This window comes from Falco peregrinus, chromosome 16 (assembly GCF_023634155.1).
Source record: "Falco peregrinus isolate bFalPer1 chromosome 16, bFalPer1.pri, whole genome shotgun sequence".
Lineage (NCBI taxonomy): Eukaryota > Metazoa > Chordata > Aves > Falconiformes > Falconidae > Falco > Falco peregrinus.
In genome coordinates, this window is record NC_073736.1 from 2,225,047 (window position 1) to 2,242,348 (window position 17,302).

Below are 17,302 nucleotides of genomic sequence, written 5' to 3' on the forward strand. Positions count from 1 at the left end.
CCCCCCCCTCCATCCCGCATCCCGGGGGAGCAGAGCCGGGCTTCAGCCGCCGCTCCCGCCGCCGGGTGCCGCCGCTCCAGCGGGACCGGGGCGGCCGGGGCCGGGGGTACCGGCGCGCTGGCGGGAGGCGCTTAGGACCCAGCAGCCGGGCGGGTGGCGGAGCATCCCTCGCCGCAGCGCCCCGGCCCCCGCCCGGCCCCGAGCATCCCCGCCCGGCCCGGGGCCCCCCCCCGCCCCGGGGCGCCCCCCCGGTCCCCCGCCCTCGGCCCCATGCAGCCCCCCAGGGTAGGTGCCGCGGTCGAGCCGCCCCGCTGGGGTGATGTCCGGGGGGCGGGGGCGAGGATGAGGCCTGGGGGGAGCGGGGGACCCCCCCCGGAGGTGGGAGGGGGGGGTCCCAGCCGGCGGCATCACCCCTGGGCGCCGGGGAGGGGAGGGCGGCGGGGAGGGGAAGGGGGGACCCTCTGCCTGCATCCCCCTTCCATCAGCGCAGCCCCCCCAGGGCTCCCCGGGGTGCAGGGGATGGGGTCCCCCTCCCCACTGGGGAAGCACCCGTGGGGGAGGGGGGCTCCGCGGTGGCCCCCAGCCCCCCTACCGCACCATAGCCAGTGGCACCCCATTAGGGTGGATTTGGGTGCAGCACCCATCCCAGGGCCCAGCTCGGGGTGGGGGGGTCTTGCACAGCCCCCAAAGCGCAAGGAGTGAACCCAGGAGTCCAGGGCACCGGTGACCCCCCCCACCTGTGCCCCGCGACCCCTCGTGGCCCCGAGGCTCTGGGTGGAGGATCCCACTGGGGGGTTTTGGGTCGAAATGTTGGAATTTGGGGGGCTTAGCCCCAGAATTGCTCATTTTTGGGGGAAACCAGGCTTTTGGTTGAGAAGGGTTTGATGGGGGGTGGCATGGAGGGGTCCGGGGGGGGATGGGGGCTGCATCTGGGGGTCACAGCTGAGCTCACGGGTCCCCCCAGGGTCATCCTCCTTTGACAGCTCTGCCTCCCCTGCAGGTGCCCAGTGCTGCCTGGCAGCGAGGAGCGGGGAGATGAGCGGGGCCGGGGGGCACCCTTGGGTGCTCTGAGTGCCACCGCCACGCCACCTGGGGCCGGCAGCAGGCATAGGGTGGGCGAGGATGTGAGCCCCTGGCGATGCCCGGCCGCCCCGCGCTGGCCGCCCCGAGGATGGGCGATGGGCCGGTGAACACCAGCGTGGTGGCACAGGATGGAGCCCTCCCTGCCCGTCCCGTGGGGCTGGAACGGCTCTAGGGGGGCACGGGTGCTCCAGCCCTCCCCAGGCCCCATGCCCCCCAACGGCACAGCTGACGGCAAACCCAAAGATGTGGCCTCTAAATCGGTGGGGCTCTTCTTCATGCTGCTCATCGACCTGACAGCCATCGTGGGCAACGCCGCTGTCATGACCGTCATCGTGAAGACGCCGGCATTGCGCAAATTTGTCTTCGTCTTCCACCTCTGCCTGGTGGACTTCTTGGCCGCCCTCACGCTGATGCCGCTGGAGATGCTCTCTGGCTCGGCCGTCTTCGACAGCCCGGTTTTCGGCGAGGCCATGTGCCGTGTTTACCTGTTCCTCAGCGTCTGCTTCATCAGCATGTGCATCCTCTCCATCTCCACCATCAATGTGGAGCGTTACTACTATGTGGTGCACCCCATGCGCTATGAGGTGAGGATGACGGTGGGGCTGGTGGCCTGTGTCCTCGTCGGCGTCTGGCTCAAAGCCGTGGCCACTTCCCTCGTCCCCGTGCTGGGCTGGTTGTCCCCTGACCGCCCGCCAGTGCCCGCTGGCCGCGGCTGCTCCTTGCAATGGAGCCGCGGTCCCTACTGCAAGTTCTTCGTGGTCTTCTTTGCCGCCTTCTACTTCCTCCTGCCCCTCATCATCATCGTGGTGGTCTACTGCAGCATGTTCAAGGTGGCGCGGGTGGCCGCCATGCACCACGGCCCCCTTCCCACCTGGATGGAGACACCGCGACGCCGCTCCGAGTCGCTCAGCAGCCGCTCCACCATGGTCACCACCTCGGGAGCCCCTCGTACCACCCCACAGAGGACGTTCGGGGGGGGCAAGGCAGCTGCCATCCTGCTTGCCGTGGGGGGGCAGTTCCTCTTCTGCTGGTTGCCCTACTTTTCCTTCCACCTCTACACCGCCCTGAGCGCCCAGCCCTTGGTGGGGCCGGCGGCCGAGACCGTGGTCACTTGGCTGGGCTACTTCTGCTTTACCTCCAACCCTTTCTTCTATGGGTGCCTCAACCGGCAGATCCGGGGCGAGCTGGGCCGGCTTCTCACGTGTTTCTTCAAGCAGCCGCCTGAGGAGGACCTGCGGCTGCCCAGCCGGGAAGGCTCCATCGAGGAGAACTTCCTCCAGTTCCTCCAGGGCACCGGTTGTCCTGCCGAGCCCCGGCCTCGCACCCCCAGCCCCAAGCGGGACCAGGCCCCTGTGGATTTCCGCATCCCAGGGCAGATCGATGAGGATGCAATGGAGGGGACGGAGCGGCGTGGTGGCGACGGGCTCTTCGTGCCAGTGGTCGCCTCTCCCAAGCTGGAGCTGTAGCGCTGGGGGGGGTCTGGGGGCAAACATGGCTGCAAGGGGACAGCTGGTCTGAGTGCCTCGCTGGGGGTCTGCGCCGCCGTGGGGGAGTGGGGGGCCCATGGCACTTGCTGGGAAGGGCCACCGGGTTTGGAGGGAGGCAGGTTGGTGGGCACAATCCCAGCAAAGCGTGGGAGCCAGGGGGCTCTGGGTTTGGGGTCACTGCTGTCCTGATGTGGTGGGTCTCTGCAGGAGGGGGTCCTCAGGCCCTGTATAGCCAGCAGTGGGGCTGGGAGTGGGGCAGCCCCACTCCTCTGGTCCCCTGCAATGGGTTGTCCCCTCTGTCATTGTCCCTGAGCCCCCTCCCCAGCCCAGGAACCTGGCCCCCTGCCTGGCCCCTCACTTCCCTGGTGCCCCAGGCCCAGACCCCTGGGGCAGCGGAGGGCCAGTGGGCGTGGGGCTGGCAACACAATGTGGGGCTGCTGGGGGGGGCACTGTAGGGCTGCTGGGAGGCTGGGGTCGCTGTGGGGCTGCTGGGGAGGTGCTGGGGGTCCAGGGCCACTGTAGAGCTGCTGTGGGGCTGGGGCTGCTGGGAGGCTGCTGTGGGGCTGCTGCTGGGGGGCTGGGGTTGCTGGGGGGCTGCTGGGGGGTTGCTGGGGGGCGAGGGCCACTGTGGGGCTGCTGTGGGACTGGGGCTGCTGAGAGGCTGCTGGGGTGCTGCTGGGGGGGCTGAGGCTGCTGGGGGGGCACTGTAGGGCTGCCTGGGGGCCGGGGACACTGTGGGGTTGCTGGGGGGCCAGGGCCGCTGGGGGACCAGGGCCAGTGCGGGGCTGCTCAGGGCGCTGCGGCTGCTGGGGGTCCTCTGAGGGGCTGCTGGAGGGGCCGAGGCCACTGTGGGGCCCCTATAGGGCTGCTTCAGGGCTGTTGTGGGGCTGCTGTGGGGCCAAGGCAGCCGTGGGGTGCTGGGGGGGCCGAGGCCGCTGTGGGGCCAAGGCAGCCGCAGGCCCCAGCGACCCCCGGAGGACTACAGTTCCCATCATGCCCCCCTACACCGAGGCGGAAGAAGGGCGCGCCTCCCGTCTCCCATCATGCCCCGCTCCACCGAGGCGGAAGTAAGGCGCTACTCTCTGCTCCCGCCATGCCCCGCTGCGCCGGGGCGGAAGCCCCGCCCTCAGCTCCCAGCATGCCGCGCGGGGACTGCACTTCCCGTCGTGCCCCGCGGGCGGGTGACCGGATATCCGGCGCCGCCTCAGGGAGCCGCCCGGGCCGAGGCAGGCGAGAGGCGCAACCCCGCACCGGCCCCGCTCCCATCGCGCTGCCGGCGGCCGGGCCGCCTGCCGGCCTTCCCCGCCGCCGCCATGGGCTGTACGCTGAGCGCCGAGGACAAGGCGGCGGTGGAGCGGAGCAAGATGATCGACCGTAACCTGCGGGAGGACGGCGAGAAGGCGGCCAAGGAAGTGAAGCTGCTGCTGCTCGGTGAGGAGGAGCCAGGGGCGGCTGCGGAGGGGGTCTGGGCGGTGAGGGGCTTCGGGGGGGTGGGAGGGCTCTGGGGGGGATCCCCGGGGGCGATGAGGTGAAGCTGCTACTGCTCGGTGAGGAGGAGCCGGGGTCTACAGCATGAGGGTTTCAGCGGTGAGGGGCCTCGGGGGGTGGGAGGGTCCCGGGGGGAAGATGTGGTGAAGCTGCTGCTGCTCGGTGAGGAGGGGCCGGGGGTGGCTGGGGTGGGGCACGACGACTCTGGGCGGTGAGGGGCTTCGGGGGGGGTGGTGGGGCAGGGCTCTGGGCGGTGAGGGGCTTCGGGGGGGGTGGTGGGGCAGGGCTCTGGGCGGTGAGGGGCTTCGGGGGGGGTGGTGGGGCAGGGCTCTGGGCGGTGAGGGGCTTCGGGGGGGGGTGGTGGGGCAGGGCTCTGGGCGGTGAGGGGCTTCGGGGGGGGTGGTGGGGCAGGGCTCTGGGCGGTGAGGGGCTTCGGGGGGGGGTGGTGGGGCAGGGCTCTGGGCGGTGAGGGGCTTCGGGGGGGGTGGTGGGGCAGGGCTCTGGGCGGTGAGGGGCTTCGGGGGGGGGGGGGGGGAATGAGGGTCTCCCGGCCTCAGGAGTGGGCTTGTGGGGAGCAGTGGGTGAGCCCGGTGGAGGCTGGTGTCTAGTGCCGCAGGGTGTGTGCAGTTTCAGGGGGGGGGGTGTGTGTCTGCGGGACGCAGGGGAGGGGGGGAGTGGACTGGACCGGGGTGTTGGGAAAGCAGAGGGAGCTCTGCAGAGAGGGGAGGGCTGAGACCTTTGGGGGTCTTTGGGGCTTGGAGAGGGTGAAGGAGCCACTGGGCAGGGGATTGGGCCTTGCCAGGGCTCAGAATGGCTTTAGGGGCCTCCGAGGGTGACTTTGGGGAGAGGAGGGGGTCCACAAGGTTAAAAGATCTTTAGATGGCAAGGGGTGGTGAAGGGTGCTGGGGAGGGTCCTGAGAGGCCCGAGGGATCCCTGGGGAGGTGTGAGGAGGACTCAGTGCTCTGGAGGTCTCCCTGGGTCATCTTGGGGGGCCCTGTGGACAAGGCCACTCTTGAGAGGCAGCTTTGCCTTTGTGTTGCTGGCGAAGGCTCAGCTCCATGTGAGGTCCCCAGGTCTGGTCCTGTCACTTCACCCGGCGTTGGGTCCCCCATCCCTCTTTGGGTGAGAGGGGAGGTGGCTGCCTGCTCTGCTCCCGTGGGGGGGTGAGGGGAGTGTGCTGCTTTCTTGAGGGCGGGGGCTTTTCTGAGCCAGCTGCCTGCTGAAATAACCCTTCTGAGCCTGGATGTTACCGGTGCTCCCCCCGGGCTGCTGCATGGGGACGGTCCCTCCCCGGTGGCTTTGGGCTGGGGCTCTGAGAGCAGAAGGTGCTCCTTGGGCTGGTGTAGGTGTCCTTTCATCTTCTCCTTCATGGGACAGAGAAGGAAGGGAGCACTTGTGTTCTTAGTTGAATAGAGAGATTGTATCATTGGGGCTTGGCTGTTAAGGTTTTTGCTTATTATGGGGTACTGGAGTTAAGTCCTTTTATCAGGTAGTCGGGTGAAAGCAGCCCCTGGGTGCCCATGTTTCTCGAACCAGAAGTGCCCACGCTGGTGTGCGAGCTGCCTGGGCAGGGGTATGCTAATTACGCTGTGTGCTCTGTGCCTGGCGCTGCCACAGATCCTCTGATAGGATCTGACTTTGCATGGAAGATGATTTCAGTTTGGCATGCTCTGCCGTAGCTGAGCTGGTTTTGCAGAGCTTGCAGGAGTACGAAACCGGCGGTGGTGGTGTTGCCCCGCTGCAGTCGCTGTGTGTGCAGGCTTCCTGAGAAAGGAAGTGTCACTTCTCTTGTATTTTGACTTTTTCCAGTTAAAATGCATTCGTGGATTTTGAGAAGAGCTGAATGGAATATTTCTCTTCAGAAGAACTACAGATTCTCTTTAGCAGAGAACTTATGCTGTGTTTGGTTCACATTTTGGTCTTTAGAAGTTCTTGTGGGTGATAATGAGAGCGCAGAGGAGGCAAAAGCTGCCAGTCTCTAAAGTCTGCCGGGTACAGGATGACTCCTGTGCCCTTTCTTTGCAGCTTTGTGTGAGCTCAGGACCAGGCAGCACATTGTGGGCTGGTAGGTGGACCATCTGGCCACGTAGGTTTGCCTTTTCCAATGTCTGGGTTGTGGGTTGTTTTTGTTACACTGATGATTTCCACCTTGGGGAAGACAGATTGAGTTTGTGAGGACCAGAACAACTGTGTTGAGTGTCTCCTGTAGAACAGGGTGTATTAACAAACAATTCTGCTTCCCAAGTGGTCCTTGTCCTAAGAATAGTTTTTCTTTTCCATTTAACCTGGTTTCGCTTGTACCCTTGCAAGAGGTGCTCTGAGGTTGGTGATCATGTGTGTATGTAGAAAACTTCTTGGCTGCATGTCAAGATGCTACTTTATTCTCCAGGTGTTTGTTTTGGTGTTAGTAAGCAATCCTTGCAAATCCTCTGGGTGGAATATTTCTTCATATTTTTGTATGTCAGGGCTTTGGGTTTTTTTTTTTTGCAGTGTTGAGTTCTTTGTGGTGATACTGAGAAGGCACTAAGGGCTTTGGGTCTGAGGCTGCCTGTCCTTGTCAGCAAATGACAGAATGGAGGGAGTATCCCAAAGGCTGGACAGTAATTGGATTCAATGCATTAGAGACCAGGTGAAGCTTTTAAAAGTACAAGCAGCAGCTGCCTTTTGGTCTGCTGTTGACTTTGGATGGCAGCAAAATACCTGATTGCTGTGCTTCTCAGCATGTCCTCAGGTAAGGACCTGAGCACATTGTTACTCTGGAGAAGCTCGTCTGGAATAATTGGACTTCCACACAGAGTGACACTGGAATAGTGATCTGTATCTACTCTTGTTTGGGAAAAAACCCCACCAACTTATCTCAGATCAGGTTTGCACCTGGCCTTGACCAGCAGGTGCTTAACTGCAATCTCTCCCAAATGTCATGGTCTTCTAGTTTTAAGAATTAGTGTAATGATTCCTGGTGATCAAAGGGAAGGCTGAAATGTGCTCTCCCTACATGTAGCCCTGTTAATGTGCGGGTAGAGCAGAACAGTTAGTTGCCAGAAGAAAAATACCTGCAGTGGGAACAAATGTCCTTTCAGTAATACATCCAGAGCCTGGTGGAGAAATTCATGAGGTTTGTTCCATTGTTTGAGCAAGCACTTGGGATTTTTTTTCATAACATGGTATTAAAAGGTCTGGGATATGTAGTGTCTGGTATTGTTAACTGGTTGTAAGAGATCATGCGGTGGTTTATGTAACTGGAGTGAGCCTCTTGCGGTACTGCTGATGCGGTGAAGTTTAGAGGAAATTTATTTCTTTATAGATGAGGTTTGGAGTCCATACGTTCTTCCCCAGCTCTGTTAAAATAACTGCCCTAGTTTGGGCTTTGCAGAATTATGTAGGCTAAGAAAAGGGTCGTGCTTGTACCCACGGTGGCTGTTCTTTCCCAGCTCTGCTGTTAACCCAGCCTGGGTGTTAGGAGAGCTTGGTGAATTAGTGACAGACCCAAAATTGGGAGTGTTTTGGTGCATTTGACTTCCTCTCCTCTTCTATAAGCATCATCTTTTCTTGGACAGAGGAGGAAGGAGAGGAGACTTCAGCTGCACACTCCATTCTTCCCGGAGGTGCTCTGACTCCGTTGTCACAGCATCTTGTGTCGCAGAGGTGTTTTGACTGCTGGCGGAGGCGATCTCAGTCTGATAACTCTTGGGGTAGTTGGGGTAAGGGTAATCCTGGAGCTGTTTGTGTGGTTGCTTCTCCTTGGGGACTTCAAGTCACTTCACAATGTTTCCCTTTCACAATTCTGCGTGTTGAGCAACTCCTCAGCTTTGGGGTTTTTTATGAAAGTAAACCTGAGCGCTGAATAGCGACTGACCAAGGTCGTGCCAACCCCTACCCGTGTGATGGAATTGTTTTTGTGTGCAAGTGCCAGCAGTGGCTTGTCTTGAACTGGGTATGGTTTGAATGACTGCACGCCCCGGTTCGCACTGGCAGGTAAACACTTTCTCCAACAAAAGCCAGTGCTCCTGGGAGGTTGGGAACAGCCTGGGAGTCCTCGCACAAATCCCCATCCTAAACACTGCCTCTCCTAATTTGCCTCCAGGAAAACGCAGCTCTGCAGGCACAGGCATGTGATTCTGCTGATGTGGAGACCTGTGGGATTTTTCCAGTTGGGATGAGCAGCCAAAATGGAGGAGGGCGCAGGAACTCTTCCTGGTTAGTTTAGGTGCTAGCCTGTACCCTGAGCTCCGCTCTCCAGCGCCTTTCAGAAGGCCTGGTGTGTGGTGCTGGGCTGCGTCTCGGATGGGTTCTGTGTGGCACTGAGTGACAAAGCTCGTTGCAGGATGCGCAAAGTTGTCCTGTTGCCAAATCCAGCCAGTTTCGCTTCCCTGCTGGGACTGGCCTGTGCAAACGGCATTTCTGTGGCTCTGGCTGTGCCGGTGCAGGCAGTGTTGAGCCCTTCATGCCTAAAACACACCGTTATTCAGCCTGTTACAATTTTACTGGGTTTAGATGCTCTGTGTAATTATGTTGAAGCAGTCCTGCCAATTCATGCAGAAATAATTAAAAGCATAAGTTTGTTCTAAAATAGCCTTCATCTACATAACTAATCAAGCAAGCTGCAAGCTTTGCTGCTCCTGGAGGCCTTTTTTCTGAGACTGATTTTTTTTTTTTCCAACCTTTCCCCCCCCCCTCAAATTCACCAAAGCTTTGGCAGCGCTGGTACTTGGCGAGGTTGTGTTTTGGTAACAGCTGGAGCTGACGTGGGGACCCTGCCTGGGGGACCTGCAGGGAGCTGTTGTCCTCTCTGATCCCTGAGCGATCTGGAGCTTTTCCCCCGCCAGCTCTCCGAGGTACACGGTGTCGGTATTGTGACTCATGGCCACGTGATGACTTTTTTCCTCACGCATGCAGCAGTTGGGCTCAGCCCCGTGTTGCGTTTTCATAAGACAAAAATTAAATACCTTGAGCCAATTAGCTTGCAGGGGCAACCTGTGGGAGCTGTGATGAGATCAGTTGGGTGCCTGACTCCCAGCTCGGGTTGTGAAAGGTGCTCTTGGTATCAGAGACATCGTGATCTTCACGCAGAAGCATCACAGCCATCTGGTGACCGCTTCCCAGCAGAGAATGCCTGAAACGATTTGATAACGGGTCAGATCTTCTCTCTGAAGACGTGGCACTTCTTGGCTGTGCTTTGGACTTCTTAGAGGACCCAATGCACTTGTCCTCTGCTGAGGTGGAGGTGGTATCTGGCTTGGTGCTGGTATTTCCCTATCTTCAGGTGTCAGAGCTGCAGCTCACAGGCACGTTTTCCCACCTGAGCATCTGATGCAGGATCTGTGTGCCTTCTGCTTGAATTTCAGTTCTGCCCTTCATCCACCGAAAACAAATGCGGGGCAGGCAAAGTGTTTCTTATCTAAGAAACAATCATTCTTCAGGGTGACTTAACCTTCGGTGTTTTTTGAGGTGTCAGCTGTGATTTAATCAGGGCAACTGCAGCTTGGAAAAAGAGACCGTCATGCCACGCTGGGTGCTGCGTAGGTGCAAAGTTCTGTTTTCTGCCTGATGTCACATCCCATGCCATTAGCCAGCTGTGGGATGGGACTTCTCTGCCTGGTGCCACCTGGGTGGCGTGCACATCGTGTGCTTGTGTAAAGACAGACAGACAAGTGTGTTTGGGCCCAGTGCTGGGAGCTGAGGACAGATAATTTATAACACACAGCTCAGCTGCAGATGGAGCGACTGGCTGGGGAATTGGGATTTCATCTTATCCTCCAAGAGCCCTCTGGACATGGTTCAAGTTTCATTAAATTGAGGCAGAGCACTGAAATAACTTTTCTTGGAAGAGGAGGGTGTGCTGTGAAGAAGAATTTTTTAATTAGACCATGGCTTTTTTTTTTTAAGTTTTGAGTAACTATAGGTGTAAAGACACAATGCTCCCCACTTCAGATGCATGAGATGCTCGCTCCTCACACCGACAGGGTTGAAGAGTGGTCTCTTAGTGACTTACACAGGGTTTGCATCTGAAATGACTGACAGATGCTGATTATTTTTCTAGTATGCTCTTTGCAGACTGGGTGGTGAGGCTGGGGTAATACCACGCCTCCGTGCCGTCACCTTTTGTTCCCCCGCAGTACCAGCCATGGCGGCGATCCGATGCCTGTCTCTTATTTCATGTTTTCTCAGTTGGTGTTTGGTAACTTCTCTGCCTCGTTTAACCTTCTCTCGTTACCAGGGTGGCACTGGCTGGGTTATCTTTAAAAACAAACACCGAACAGGATCTGAATTCTGGGGCAAGCCGAGGCGCCGGTGGAGCTCAGCCTCCTGTGGTTTTGTGTTTTGGGGTCTCCGTCCACCACGAGCTCCCTCGTGTTTGAGGAATGAGCTTTTCCCTCAGCGGGGGAACTAACAGTCTGTTCCCTACCCAGCTGCTTATTTTGATAAGTGTTTTTAACAACTCGGGACTGTTGTCCCTGCATGAAATTCAGGGGATGTTTGACTTTTTTTTAAAAACAGTCACATCACAAGAAGAAACTTGATACTTGGGAGACCAGGCTAATGAAAATCTTTTCCAAACCCCTCTTCCCACTGTTCCCACCCCTTCCAAGTCATCTGTTGCTTTCAGATAGAACTCCCATTTTATAGGCCTTGCTTGGCTGTTTCTCTGTTGCCTTCCACTCATGCCAGTAACCGAGCAGACCGGATGGTGCCTTTTTTAACCCATATCCCAGAGAGCATCAGCTTGTGTGAACCCTGCCCGAGAACAATTGGTACTGCTGTGTTACTCCATGGCATTTGGAGGATGAAAATGCCGTGGATGCATCTTCAGGATGACTCTCACAACAGGTTAGGGAAGGTGTTTGCCACGTTTGTGATGCACTGCAGCGCTTTGCTGGAAGCTGCGCCTCATGATTAAACTTCCGTCTGAATGTAAAGAACATAAAAACATAGGTCTGAACATAAGGAGCTGTTGATGAGAAAGAGGTGCCCAGGAGACCCAGCCAGGAGAGACGTTCATTTGATCTTCAGCCAAAAGACACATTGCGGCAACGTGTTGCTTATCAGTGGGTGTCTTGAGTCCACGCTGCTCAACAGCAGGCGCAATTAGTTTAAAACACTCCCAGGAGTGTTGTTCAAAGAGCTGCAAAAACAACTGCAAACCTGAAGTCCCAGGCTGGCTCTTCGCTGTGTAGCTCAAACTGCAGCGGAGGGGCTTTTTCCTGAAGAGGGATAAGGTGTTTGCAGCCGATTTTGGAAAGAATTGGAACGGTTTGGTTGGGGAGGAGGGAGTTTGGGTCTCCCTTGCTGAGCATTGAGGACACGGGTTGCCAGCATTGGTGCTGTTGTTACGGTGTCCTACCATGAGTGTAGCTGGTGCTGGCTTCATGGAGGAGAACGGCATGGCTAGTATTTACAGTTAGCACCCCTGGGCCAATTGGCCACTTTGTGGTGGGAATGGAAAGCTGCGTTTCCATCAGGGAAGTGTTTTCTTGTGTGTTTGGGTTTGTGGCTCTCAGCACTTTCAGTCCTGACAGTGCCTCTTCTTCCCTGTGCCAGTGGTGGCTGCGCTGCAGAGTTGGGATTAGGCAGCGCTGCTGTTAGTAGCCCTCTCCTAAATTCGGTCTGACCTTTTATTTGAACGTGGCTGTGGATGAAAATAGGGTGGTTTTGTTTGGTGGGTTTTTTTTTGCACAAGAAATTATTTTTCATCAAAGGTAAAAAGGGGACGTTGTCAAAGTTGAGGATGTTCGTGCTGTCTCCCACATCCTGTTGCAGCCTTTGGGGTGCAGAAGCCTACTCCCTGTAGGACCAGTGTCCTGCATTCCCCAGGAGACTTGCTCCTGAAGTCGTTGCTTTGACGTTTATGGTCTTGTAGATTTAGAACAAGGTGAGGTGCTTGAGGAGTGAACATCAACAGTTGCTGTTTGTCTGCTTCACAGTTACAAGTGGTTGTAAACCAGTTGTCCTCTCACTTAGCTGTGCTTCTGCAGACTTACATGGTGGTTAAGACTTAATGCAACAGCCCTGCAAGAAGGGGGGAAAACCCAATCTGCCTGCCTTCCAAGACCAGCCTTTTTTCCCTTTTCCCAGTTTCTATCATTCATCCTATCAAGAAAAAACTTCCTTAAAATCTTTAATTCTGTAATTGCCTGATTTTGTGCATGTTACTGTAACTCCTTAAGCAATTTCTCGGTGATGTCCATGGTCACTCAGATCTGTGTGTAGGTGGCAGCGCTTTGGCAGGTGGCCAGCTGCTGGCCCGGTGGTCGGCAGGACTGGTGTGGAATTCCTTGGGAATATCTCGGTCTTCTGAATGGTCACGGGGTGTTTTTAACCACGTTGCAGCATGAAGTGGAGCTGGCGCTTTGAACCCAGCGTTTCCCAGTCTCTCGCTGCTGTTAGGCTGCGATGTGGTACGATGTCTGCGTTAAATGCTGGGAATTAAGTCGGTTGCTAGTCTCTCCCCGTGCTGGCACCGGTGCCTTGGTGTGCTCTCCTGGATTGATAGCTGCACGGTGGCCTCGGCACGGCACTGCCCTGCGTGGAGGTGGTCACTGTGCCAAGTGCTTGAAGGCTTTCTCTTGTAAGGCACCTGGTAAAAATCTCTGCAGAAGCTTTAAAGGCAACCGTTATGGGTTCAAAGGCTTTTAAGTGAAACAAGGTTAATGCCTTAATGGTTTCAGGACAAAAAGAAAAAAAGCTTATAAAACATAATGCTTGGGTGCTCAGGGGTTAACGTTCATCACTGAGGCATTTACAGTTTTATGGTTTCAAGTCTTAATTTCTCTGGCTTATGCAACAATGCTTTAAGGCCTATTGAATGGCTGAATGATATATGTAAGACTAATTATTTCCCTGATTTTTTTCATATGAGGATGTTATTAGTTTCATATGGAAAGTAAACGCAATGGCGTGTGGCACAAAGAGCCTGTGACCTGTTGTGAGCACGTGAAAGCAGAGTGGCAGCACGCAGCTCCGTGGTGGGTACCACGGGGCGGTTTGTGGGCTGGACTGGCCAGAGCCACCCAGCTGTGGCTCTTGCATCGCTCATCTCCATGTTGGGTGTTGGGAAACCCTCCTCCGGGGCTGTGGCTGTGCCTGAGCATCTTCCAGGTACCTTCTAGGGGGTGGAACCTGTGTGAGTGGCAGCCCAGGTAAGCCAGCAGGCAGAGCAGGATGCTGTGTTCTGTTCAAAAAGTGGTTGAATTGATCCTAGAGCTCGTGTTATGTTTTCAAAATGGCATTCCTTTAACAGCCCTCCGTTCTTATTTCATCCAGAGGCGGTGACAACTTCAGGTGACTTGTCTTATAACACTGGCTCTTGTTACCTCCAAGGTTAAGCTTTACTCAGCCCATATGCCCTATTTTGTTCGTATATTTTTTTTCCAGTATGTGGTTATTCTTGTAAAAGTGTTGACCTAAGCTGTCCAGGTTCCCGTTGCTTTTTCTAACAGTAGTTGTATTTTTGAGGTTCAGTGGTACGACGCTGCTGCTCCTTTCTCTAATGCTTTTCCCCCTTTTCCTGGTTCCCAGCGCAGCACACTCGCTCCTTTTGAGTCTGTAGCTTGTTGAATCCCTCTTGGCCTTGGGATATGCAAGAGCATTCCCGGGTGCCTTGACAGAAAAGATCACAACAAGGGGAGATGGGATGACTGTTAGCAGGGACGGCAGCTTGCCCTTGCTTAGAAATACTTACACAAGAAGGTGGGGATGTCAGGATTTGAATTTGGCCTGATGAGGCTGGAAACCAGGAGGGAAGCGGCAGAGAGGATGGAGACCTCGCAGTTCAGCTTTCTAGAAGTGCAGTTGCACAGGTACGAGGGCTGCAGGAGGGTGTCTGGGGTGTCCAAGAGCCTGTCCAGGTGGAATACAAACCAGGAGGGCACCACTGTGGAGAACTGCCTGAGGAGTGTGTTGATGTACGAGGGGAAGCATTCGTGTTCACTTGTGAGGGTGGGATGTTGGATAAATGTTGACAAAAGGAAACATCTGTTTTATCAGGGAGAGATCCACTGGGGTTTATGATGATTTGGCTAGCTCCTCCTCCGTGCTTGCAGTGCCTCCCCTGGTATTTTAGGGGCTGGACTCCTTGGCTTTGTTGTACTGTTGATTTGGCCCCTTTTTAGTCTGTTGGAGGGGAGGTTGGTGGTGTTGGGGGTTTGCAGGTGGGCTCTAACCAGAGCCAGGTGATTCAGCATCACTTCATAGCAGCACCTTAGCATGAGAGGGTTGCGTGGGCTTCCCAGGTCTGCTCAGCCCTGCGGCTTCCAGCTTTTCAAGTGCAATGTCTGGGGTTATTCCTGAGCTGTTTGAGAGGCGATGTTTGAAACGCTGAGAAATTCCAGTGGATTTCAGAGTTCAGCAAGGGTTGCGGCATCACCCTGCCTCAGGAATGGTCTGGCAAAGTTTCTGCCAAACCCCTGCTGAGATTTTTAGAGCTGATGCGGGCTGTTGCTGTAGTTACAAGCTGTGCATGCTCTCCTCTAGAGGCTAGAAATCAGAAACATGTCAGTCTGTTAATTTTTGTCTTGCTCGCTTGTACTTTAATGGATATTCCAGGTGCATCACTTCTGTGTCTCTAGTAAGAATTTGTTTCAGCAGTGACCTGGTTTCTCTTCAGAAACTTTCAGATGCTGCAGGGCTTTTCCCCTTAATTTGGGGGTGGGGAAGGAAAAAAATTCACCTGAAGTACACTTCAGTGCAGTTTTGATATGGCTCTAGGAAAAAAAGCGCTTAAAATAAGCTTGTTAATATCTTCAGCAGTGAACTGGATGCTTGTGTTTGGGAGAGGTAGGTGAGTCTTTGACCTACCTTCCTTGTTTCCCAGGCAGGGTGAATTAGGAAGTAATTGGTTTAAGAGCAAGCATTTTATCCAGAGTGCAGCTGCATAGACTTGTAATTCCCATTCTGAGCTGTGTTTTGGTAGCTTGCTTGTTGCTCTCTTCCCTGTAATCTCCAGCGCATCGACATGCCAAGCTGCTTGGCTTCCCATCTCCTGCTGCAGGAAAGCCTCTGGCTTCCTGAGGGGAAGTGGTTGGATGATAATTTCCCTCCTTTGTATGCATCGCTGTCGCAGGGCCAGGACTAGTACAGCTCGAAGGCTGCTCGGGCTCCCTCCCCTCTCCCTTCCTCCTCCAGAGGGAAAAGGGGTCTGGCTGCAGGACCTCACACAGGGCTTGCCACCCTTTGAGCAGAAGGGCGTTCGGCGCTGTCTGAGGGTGCCAAGCTTTCCCCTCTGGGCTTGGGGTGTTATTCGGGTGGTCTGGGGGAAGCTCCGGGGGCTCCTGGCTCCGGATGGTCTCTGGAGGGAGGGGTTGCTGGCTGAAGGATGTGTTGAGGTACCAGGGCTTCACTAAATTCTTGTGGAGTGTGCATCGATGGAGTGGGGCAAGCCACTACGTCAAAAAGCAGCAAATGCTTTGTGACAGATTAGTTGTCCTTTGTGCCTAGGGTGTGCAAGCAGAGCTGTGGGGTAAATAGGTTCCTTGCTGCTAATTTGGGAAAAAGAGAAGTTAAGACTTCTGAAACAATTTTTCCATGGAGTTACAACATCCCTGCTTAGGTCAGCCTTGGTTTCTTGTGACGAAATGTGATCCCTGTGTAGCTGTGCTAATCGGAGCAAAAAGGAAAGGTTTGCTTTTCCTTTTACAGTGAGGAATGTCCCAGTAATGCTCTGACTCTCATATTTTTTTGAACCCAGTGAGATACAGCATCGTGTTTCATGAGTTTTGAACTCTGTAGCTCCCCGTCTGGTCCCTGCCTGTGATCCCGGAGGCTGGGTGCTTTCCCTGCAGAGTCCGTAAGAATTTCAATGTAACTCTATCCACTTGCACTCTTCATCTTAATTTCTGATGTGAAGCATCAGTTTTCTGTAGGTTGGAGCATTGTTTCAGTAGCATTTAAATTCCTACTCTTTTCTCCCCCCCTCCACCAACTAAATGTACTTGACTGAAGGTTTAAGCCGCGCTGTAAGCATAAACACCATGCATCGGAGTAAATGAAGCTGCATGAGAGGAGGTAACAAAAGGTGAAGATTAAAAGCTGTTTACAAAGTAGATACAATATGGATTTCTTCATGCAAACCCTTTACAGCCACTCCAGTGAGTTGGAGAAAGGAGAATAGCCGCTTGTGCGGTGCCGACATCTGCAAATGCTTAGAGAAGTTGTGAGCTTCAAAGAACAGAAGTGAGACCTGGAGATGTTGAAGCTAGGGCTGGAAAGTAAGAGCAAAATGCAAATGATTGTGGACCTTGTCTGGGGTGGGGGGTAAGATCAGAGGTGTAAAGTGAAAGAGGCCCCTGAAAAAGCCTTATGCTGTGTGGGAGGATGTACTACAGTATCTCAGAATAGACATGGGCAATGTTAATGGTTTTGATTTTTTAATTTTTTTTCTTGAGCGGTTGAGATGAGACCATGTCTGATGTTGGCCGTCTCATCAGCAAGCAGCTGCCACCCCAGCAGGAGCTCCCAGCAAATGATTACGGAGCTGGAGGGCAGACGTTTTTAAATGACTGTTTAATGAGGCATCTTGTCTGGATGGCTCTTGCAGGAGCAGAGGGTGAGTCTGAGTGAGGACCTGGAACGTCGAGAAAAACTCCTTTAGGAATAACATCCCAGAGGAGGTGATGACTTACTGCTTGGCCCTTGTAGCTGTGACTGCCAGTAGTGTCTGCTGTAGGAGCCAGTTCTGGGTCGTGTGTTGGTAAGGAGAGGGGGTTAGAGGATGTGGGTCACCATTTCCTACTTCTGCTGGTCCCCTTGAAGTAACAGGGTGAGCAACCTCCAAGAGCGTGGATCGCTGCTCTGCTAAGCTGCCACTGAAGCATGGGGGGCGTTGGAAAAGAGAAGGGAAGGAGTTAAATGAGTATGGTTTGAATTAGTGTTGTATAACCAAATTGACTGTGTTGTCATGGCATAATTGTATCTGATACTGTTTTGTCAGTCAAATGACAGGTAGTACAAGTTCAGCATTGCCTGCTGGAGAAGCAGATTATTTTAAGATAATCTAAGGAGGAAATGACAGCAAATATGAGTATGAGAAATAAAAGCCAGAGGGGCTGTGTTCAAAACTCTCTTCTGAATTCCTGCTGTTGGGACTCTGGGCTTAACACTGCTGTTTTGGGACACTGAAGCTTTCAAATCATGGCACCTTAATACAGGGAATATGAAAGGTGGCCGTGGAAAATAAAAATGAGATTTTGTGCTCCTCCCAGGGTGGAAGAGCTGAGTCTGTGGAGCGTTAACATTTTCACATCTGACC

General features: G+C 55.0%; 2 protein-coding genes across 3 annotated transcripts in view; both read left to right on the forward strand.

Annotated features, from left to right (window-relative positions):
- On the forward strand, positions 1-2,562 carry GPR61 (G protein-coupled receptor 61). Its single transcript, XM_055819714.1, has 2 exons — positions 1-285; positions 1,001-2,562. The coding sequence occupies exon 2, from the start codon at positions 1,212-1,214 to the stop codon at positions 2,547-2,549; it is 1,338 nt and encodes a 445-aa protein (XP_055675689.1). The 5' UTR covers positions 1-285; positions 1,001-1,211; the 3' UTR covers positions 2,550-2,562.
- Positions 2,563-3,752: 1,190 nt separating this feature from the next.
- GNAI3 (G protein subunit alpha i3) overlaps positions 3,753-17,302 on the forward strand; it is a 32,401-nt gene continuing 18,851 nt past the window's right edge. The window contains exon 1 of one of the 2 annotated variants that reach the window (XM_055819717.1): positions 3,753-4,001. In XM_055819717.1, coding sequence (XP_055675692.1) covers positions 3,884-4,001 — 118 coding nt within the window. In that variant the 5' untranslated portion in view covers positions 3,753-3,883. Of the gene's footprint in view, positions 4,002-16,440; positions 16,601-17,302 lie in introns of those variants that run through there. The other variant, XM_055819716.1, reaches the window with a different exon arrangement.

What these genes read in the sequence shown, in the direction of transcription:
- GPR61 (XM_055819714.1), top strand. Translation starts at nt 1,212, where the DNA reads ATGGAGCCCTCCCTGCCCGTCCCGTGGGGCTGGAACGGCTCTAGGGGG.